The sequence below is a fragment of the Lucilia sericata genome, unplaced genomic scaffold (assembly GCF_015586225.1).
Source record: "Lucilia sericata isolate MDLA Ls3-8-SP2 unplaced genomic scaffold, ASM1558622v1 Contig000015F_arrow, whole genome shotgun sequence".
NCBI classification, from domain to species: Eukaryota; Metazoa; Arthropoda; class Insecta; order Diptera; family Calliphoridae; genus Lucilia; species Lucilia sericata.
Window position 1 is genome coordinate 165,438 of NW_023994054.1, and position 8,549 is coordinate 173,986.

The window sequence follows — 8,549 nt, forward strand, 5'->3', positions numbered from 1 at the left end:
TATGATTATGACAATGACTACGACAACGACGCCAGAGATGACGCTCGACGTCGCTACGTCTGAAATGTGGGTAAAGCGCCGACGCATATTTGTCGAGTGTACAAATTATAAAAGTTTTAGGTCTCCCTAAGTTATGCACAATGGGTTGATAAAATCATATTTGAGACCAAAAAATTTTTTTAACTAAACTATTGTACATTCCAGAGTGGTCACTTTAATCCTTAATACTGTTTATTAGACAAAAACAACCAAAATTTCGTTATGTCGTAAGCAATACATCAGAATACCCAACAAAAACTTGAATTGAAAAGTAATGAGTTGGCATTTTAACTCACTTTTTTATGTCGTCAATGTCGGAGCCAAGTACTTACCACGCTCGCTTACAAATAGGTAGTTAAGTAAGTACTTACCACGTTCGCTTACAAAGAGGTCGGACACGTTTGATATTGAAAATTATAATAATAATTTTATTCAAGAAAATATTTTCGAAATATTTATCTTTTTTGTTCAAAAAAATCTATTTGCTTATTATTATTTTTTTAATAAAAATCCTATAACGTTTTTTTGAATTTATTGTGTTCAATACATTTTGTTTGAATGAATATCATCTATTCGTTTAAAACTTTCTTGAATTAAAACTAATTTTAAATTGTAATGAAATATATCCCAGCAAAAAGTTTAATTACCATGTAAGGAGTTAAAATGCTAAAATTTACTTATACAATTGCATTTTAAGTCATTATTTAAAAATGGTGATGTCATTGGAGGCAAGTACTTACTACAACCGCTTACAAGTAATTAGAAAAGTCAATATAAATAGTACTTAAAAACATCTACAGCTTCTATGGCTCCACGTTGAAAATGATTAATGAATTGTAAAGTATTTATATAACACATTATTAATAAGACGTTATTCGACTACTTATATGTAATCAGGACGATATGCAGTAGTCATGTTAATAGGTATGTAGTTACAATTGAAAGTAATTACCAAGCTTTTGCTGGGATAATAATTTGAAATGAAAATTATTTTACTGTTATAGAAAATATTTAATTACGAATGTGATTTTATATACATATATTTAAATTTGTTTTAAAAGTAATAAAAATTTTTGGAATATTATTTCATATTATGTGAAAAAATGTCAATAACATTAGATTAAAACTTAAACATGTAGTTCAAACTTTGTAGTTATATGCAAATTGATATATGAATTAAATTCAAATAAAAAAGAAATATTTTTTATTATTTAAAACAAACCCCTAAGGAATATATATTTATATGTAAATATGTACATTAGGGTGTTCCGTGGACCGCTTTTTAGGAGGAATACCTCTATAACTAATGTACTAAATACGAAAAAAAATAAAAAATATTTTATTTTTTTTCAATATTTTTTGAAAATCTTGATCTCGGTACAATATGTTCAAAAAAATTTTTCTGCAATCTTTTCGAATTGGGTGCAAAAATTCTGTAATTTTGAGCTTATCGCGGGAAAAATAATTAAAATTTTAGTTAGAGTATTTTGCGTATAATAAGAGGCATATTAATTTAAAAAAATTCTATAAAATTTTGAAATGGGCTGAAATAAATGCCAAGCTGTTTTTTAAATATTTTTGTGTATGAAGTAAATATTACGACAATTTTGAAACCCATTTCGATAAAATTATTTAAAATAATTTTTCCTGTAATCAGCTCAAAATTACGGAATTTTTGAGACCCATTTCGAAAAAGAAAACGAAAATTATTTATTTTTCAAAAACTATACTGAGATCAGGATTTGCAATCGCTGGTAGGGAGCTAAAAACCATCCCAAAAAAATATTTTTTATTTTTCTCGTGTTCACTACATTAATAGGCATCGATTGAGTGGGATTTCGATTGAGTGGTATTTCTACATGAAATTCCTAAAAAGGCTGTTCCTCGGGACACTCTAATGAACATAGATATTTGATGTCCATTCCATTCTAAATTAATTCAATTAATCACTTTATTAAAAACAGTAAATACTCATTTTGTTGAATATTATTTGTAGCCAATGATGGTCTAAAGCGTCTGTCCAACAAACAAGATTAGGGAATTAAAAAAAAACAAAAATAATTTAGTAATGGAGCAGTGAGTAAGCGGATAGGCTTATTAACCCAAAAAACAACTGTAGAGCCGGTTTAAGTCCGAGTAAGTTGGTTAAGCTCGTTTGAACCTAGTCTAACAAAATAACTAGTTATTCACCCCAAAAGTTAATACATACTTCCCCTTTACTCCAATATTACTTCCCTTTGTTTTTTTTTAATGATTCCGTGGTTATATTAGAAAAAAGTCAATTTATAAAACCCTAATTACGAAATTTAATAAAGATATTATGATTTTTGTAAAACTTACTTAAATAAATTTTCATCCCTATTCTACTATTTGTTAGCTATCCAGCTAAATCTTTACTTACCCGGTAAATAAGCAAATAATATTGTAGCAAAGTGTAAGTACTTACTTTTTGGGTGAATAACTACTTATTTTTGTTCCACGATGACCAAAAAATAAGTGGTTACAAATGTTCTTACCCGACTTTCCCGGACTTAAAACCGGCTTTAAAGTTATTTTCTGTGATTATTAGTCTATTCTCTTACTCAATGCTCAATTTACAAGTTATTTTATAGTGCTATTTGGAATGATTTTTACACAAATGTGAAATTCTAAATTTGATCAAAAAATTTCTAATATCGACCAGAGTTAGAATCATTAATTAATTCTTTATTAGACATACGCGCTAGACGATTGGCTACAAATACTATTAAAAAATATTAATTTATGTTATTGATAACGACCACACATTACCAAGTAATGTATGAAATAACTACATTACCTACATTACTTATTACCAAAATTTGAAAATATTTTGCTGGGTAGTTATGAGTGGTTACCTTATATGGGAACTGGGGTCAATAATTGTGCAATCGATCGAAATTCGATCAAGATTGTTACATAATTAAGTTTATTCTGGGGAGCCATTTATATAAGGACAAATAAACATTATACAGCAATATCGGAGGCAAGTACTTGTCATGCTCGCTTACAAATAGGTAATTAAATAAGTTCTTACCACGCTCGCTTACAAATAGGTAGAGCTAGCGAACACGCTTTGAACTCAGGTGGTCAAATATAACCACTTGCAGAATATCGAGACTGCTCTGGTCCACTCTGATAAAGCAATGTATGATTGGACATATGTCGTAACGTATGGGCTACCCACGTTATAGCTACTGTAGAAGTTGTTTGGATGAGGAAGAAGAGGAATCGTACAACACCTTCTATGTGACTGTCCAGCCTTACAAGAGCACGCAATGGACCACAAGGCCTTTGAGTGAACTCGCTAACTAGCGAGCAAGCCACGTAACCTAACCTAAAACCAATTGACACTAAATTTTGCATCCTATTCCAATTTCGATCTGGGTAGAGCTCTTTTCTTCTTTATGTATAATCTCTCAACATAAAGGAATGGTAGTTCTAAGGGTATCACAATGGGCCACAAGGCCTCCGAGTGAACTAGCGAGCAACCCAAGTAACCTAACCTAATATCAATTGACACTTATTTTAGCATCCTATTCCAATTTCGATCAGGAATAATCATAAAAATCATATGTGTTAAAAATCATATGTGATATCTTATATGGGAAAAAATTAGATTTTTTTGAAATTTTTTTTCAATAAATGAGACATTTTAAACATAACCTTTCCAAAAAGGAAAATAAACAAAAATACGGGAGCCCCGGTGGGCCAGCATATCAGACTGAGGGTTGTAGGTTCGATTCCCACGAGAGACTCTGGTCTGCTTTACTTCAACGGTAAAATAAATAATACGTAAAATAATACACTGAAAATAAGCGAAGCCTTATAATACGAAAATTGTCGTACATTATACGAAATGCTTCGTCTTTGCGCACCAAGAAGTTGTTTCGTAATACTAACGAAATTGTACGAAATAATTTAGTATAACACAAAATAATTTTAGAAAAACTTATATTATAATGTTTCGTCAATTTTATAAAAAAGTGTTGTAGTTTTATTAAATTATAATATGTATTTCGTATTATGCACGAAATTTTCGTAAATATTACGAATTAGTTTAAGTGGAAATACATACATATAATTATATGCCAAATTTCTTGGATATTCTCGGTTTTTGCTAGATTTTTCCTACCTATCATACTTTGAACAAAAGGATCGGTTTATTTAATAAATCCTTTACCAATGTTGTTAGTCAAATTTTTCAGTAATATATTATTTAAAGCCTATAAGCTCATAATATAATTTGGTCATAATATGGGAAAATAAAAGTTGCAAAAAAGATAAATTTAAACATGTTATTATTATTTAGATAAAAACTTAAAATTATTTCTCAAAAAATATTTTTATTTATTTTATTAATGCATTATTTCGAAAATGTAAATGAATCACACAAAATTCACAACAAAGAAAACAAATACTATGTACTACTTAAAAATCTTACGAAATACCTTTTTTGTGACATGTTTTAGGCCCAGTGTGCGTCATTAAAAGTTCACTGATGTTGCTCATGATATCGAGAAAGAGAGTTTACAAAATATTTATGAAGAGAAAAAAAAGAAATGCGGAAAGAAATGAATGACAACAAAAGTGTAAAGCCAACTCTTTCTGGCTTATAATTGTTAAAGCGTACAATGTGAAGCGTGTGTAAGTGTGATTCGTGGGTATCTGTGTGTAAAAACGTTAAAACATTTTTACTTTTTAACAAATTCTTTGAGCCAATACGCTGTGTTACTGCAATCGCAGTTTTGTTATTTATACATTTACATTGATCTTTTGTTAAAATGTTGGGGATTATGTCTGCGAAGAGGGGATAGGCGTCACTGTTGACACTCTTTTTTTTTGGGATTTTTGTTGAGCATTTCACCGGGTTAATAGGAGAGTGCGTATGTGCGGGGTAAACAGGGCTAAGATATATGAGAGAGTTTGTGTTGTTTACTACTAATGACATATGTAGTAGGTAGATAGTTTTGCCGTTATTGTTGTTGGTGATTTCTGTATCATTACAATACCTTTAAACATTTTACTTCATGATCAAGAGCAACATCTACTGTGAATGCTGCTGATGTTAATGATGATCATGGGCATGGGCAACAGCAATGGCAATGCCAGCAGCAGCAATACCAACAGCAACAATTGGTTTATCATTGGTTGTTGTGTATTTTGTTGGTTTTCTTTTATAGGTTTTGCATAATTATATGATTTTTGTTGATTGTTGGAGACTGCTTAAAAACAGCCTGACATCGTCGAAAAATTATCAAACCTCAGCTTGTTCCATTCGAATGAACACATAGTGATTTCGGTGGTGTTTTAAATAAAAAGAATATTTATAAAAAAATTAAATAAATTAAATACACAAAAATATACAAAATGAAATTCTTTGTTGCTACAACTTGTGTGCTTTTATTAGCTTCCGGCATCCTTGCCAATCCCGCTGCCACTAAGGATAACAGTGGCGAACAAACAAGTGCCTTTGCCCACTGCTTGGAATCTGACTCAATTTCGTGTTTACAATTAACGGTACGGATTACTTAATATACCAACAACAACAACTAAAAAACCCTAAAGGATTATATAATTTAAAAAGAAAACAAACAAGAAAGTGAAAACTTTTACAAAACTTGAGAAAAATTAAAAAGACTTAAAGTGAATTAAAACTAAAAAAAAACTTTTGCTTGAAAAATTGAAAATGTTAAAGAAATAATAAAAAAAACTCAAACCATAAAAAACTATAAATTACAAGTGCTATTAAATAATACCAAGTTATATAACAAGGATTACATATCCATTGACTCAAACCCACATACAAATTTTAAAATAACAACCTTTAAAATAAAAGTGAAACTTCTCAGTGGATTATATAATTTTATTGATTTAAGAAAAAAAGTGTATTGAAAACGATACCTCAACAGCAAGTTTTAAAATATTACATAAAATGTTTCATAATAATTTGTATTAAATATTGGAATATACAAACTTATTTTTTAAATTTATTGAAACACAACCTTGTAAAGAATTTTAAATATTTGTGTGTTATTTTGCTTTATTCACTAAAATTAATAATAATATTGCATAACAAGTGTTTCCCCACTTTAAGTATATAAATCCAAAAAGTGTTTTCAAAATTCCCCTTGGAAAAAGTGTGAAAGTTTCTTTGTGAAAAAGTTTTTTAATTTCTAAATATTTTTCCAAAACCTTTAAGAGTATTTTAATAGGGAATTTTCACTTAATTCATTTCAAATATTAATTAAATTTTTTAGTTTTAAAAAATTTTCAAAATTTCCTACTTTTATACTAAACATTAACACTGTTTCCCTACCTTTTGAAATGCACTTCTCCTGGCTAAAATACATTTTTTAACAATTTATTACTTTCTGCTCTAAAAATTGATTACAAAATACTCTTTATTAAAATATTTTTATTTTTCACAATTTTAAACAAATTAACTTGTTAATATTCTACAACCAAATCCTAAAGTTTAGCAAAATGTTTTTGTTAAAAATTCACAAATTTTATAAAATGATATTCTTAAAATACACAACTTTCTTGTAAATGTTTGTTTTTTCTTTAGACAGCTTTCTAATTATTAAAATTTTATTAATTTCCCATTGTTTTCTTAACATTTTCATTCGCCAGCTCTTCCGTAAAGCCAAATCCATCTTCGAAAATCCCCAAATTGAATTGTTCGGTGGTGTCTCTTTGATCAAGGCTAATGAAGGTCGTCAAGGTAAATCTTTGGATGAAAGCGCTCGTGCCGTTGAAGCTGCTCCCAGCATTGAGGCCCGCAACTCTGAAATCGGCAACTATATGTTGACCAATGCCAAGAACTTCTTCGCTGAACGCTCATTGAACTTCAACTTTGCCAATGCTGCCCGCTCTGTTGCCCGTGCCATTCCCGATGACATCAAGGCTGATTTGCGTGAATTGGTTGTTGAATCCCGTACCAAGAAGAAGAAGTTGATCAAGAAATTCTTGCCAATCTTGTTGGGTGTCGGTGCTAAGGTTGCTGTCTTGGCTGTTGGTGCCATCTTCGGTTTGTTGTTCTTGGCCAAGAAGGCTCTCGTTGTCTCCGTCATTGCCTTCTTCTTGGCCTTGGCTGCCGGTGCTAGCAGTGGTTTGAGCCGTATCGGTGGTGGATCCGGTGGTCTTTTGGGCGGTCTCGGTGGTTTGTTCGGTGGCAAGAGCTCTGGTGCTGCTACCGCTGGTGCTAGCTCTGGTGGTTGGTCCTCCGGCGGTGGTGCTCCTACCGGTGGTTGGTCTTCTGGCAGCAGCTCCGGCTGGGATTCCCACGGTGCCTACAGCTCTCCCGTTGCCCAAACTATTGCTTACTCCGGCTACAAACAAGCCAGACGATAAGCTTTTTAAGAAACTTATGTTTCTTTTAGGGTAATAATTATTATATTTCGAACAAATTGAAAAAAAGCAACAAATCTAGGAACTTTAACGAAAATTTTTAAAAACACAGAACGAAATAATTTATTTAATTATTATAATTTATTTTTATTTATTTAATTTATTATTATTTTAATTTATTGCAAGAAAACAAAACAACAAAAAAAACTTTAAAAAGTGCCTTAAAAACAAAATATGAGAATTTGTTGAAACGTACAATGAATCTTTTGTTGGGTTTTCAAGTTGAAAATCTTTTACAAAACCATATTTCCAAAATGATTTGAAATTCTCAAACACAATTATGTTAGATTAAGCTTAAAAGTTTGAACATAATTGGAACAACTTTTCTTTAAAAAATCTTTAAATTTTTTATTAAAATTAATCATTTCTTTAATTTACAGCTGAAGAAACTAATTCACAAAATGCATGAATACTAGTCAAGCATAATGTGTATTGAAAATCTTAAATCATACTCCTACACTAATTCTATCCTAAACTATCACTTTCTTTCTTTCTATTTGCAATAATTAACTTACTATCTCTTTATCTATTTATCTTTCTTTTTCTCTATCTATCTGTCTATCTTTTATACTGTATACTTTAACTCTTTATCTATTCTATTGCCATTTCTTTAAATTTTACTCTTTATTTCTATTGCTCTACCGAAAAAAACAAATCTATTTTTCTAACCATTTGAAAACATCTACAAAAGAAACGAAAAAAATACAAACTCATGACTTTTTCTAAAAAAAAATCTACAAAATCTCTTTATTTCTTTTCATCTTTTCGAAATTTAACAAAACTTTTTCAAACTTTACAAAATTCATTAACACTTTTCGTCATTTCATCAACAGCAGCAGCAGCAGTAACTTTCTTTTCATGCCATTTTTAAATTTCAAACCTAAGCATCATCATCTTAAATACAAATTGTCATTTAAATATCTAATTATTTTCTATAGAAAAACCTATAAAATATAAAAAGAAATTTTAAATTAGCATCTAACATTTCATCAACACCTTCGAATGAACCTTTTCTTATGCTGGTTTATTTGTTTAGTTTTCCTTATAAATTTCTGCTAATTTTTAACTTCTTCTCATTT

The 8,549-nt window shown here is 29.9% G+C and overlaps 1 protein-coding gene across 1 annotated transcript; it reads left to right on the forward strand.

Moving 5' to 3' along the window:
* The first annotated feature begins 5,292 nt into the window (after nucleotides 1-5,292).
* LOC119605955 (keratin, type II cytoskeletal 3) lies at nucleotides 5,293-8,113 on the forward strand. Its single transcript, XM_037959308.1, has 2 exons — nucleotides 5,293-5,577; nucleotides 6,694-8,113. The coding sequence occupies exons 1-2, from the start codon at nucleotides 5,428-5,430 to the stop codon at nucleotides 7,411-7,413; spliced, it is 870 nt and encodes a 289-aa protein (XP_037815236.1). The 5' UTR covers nucleotides 5,293-5,427; the 3' UTR covers nucleotides 7,414-8,113.
* Nucleotides 8,114-8,549: the final 436 nt, after the last annotated feature.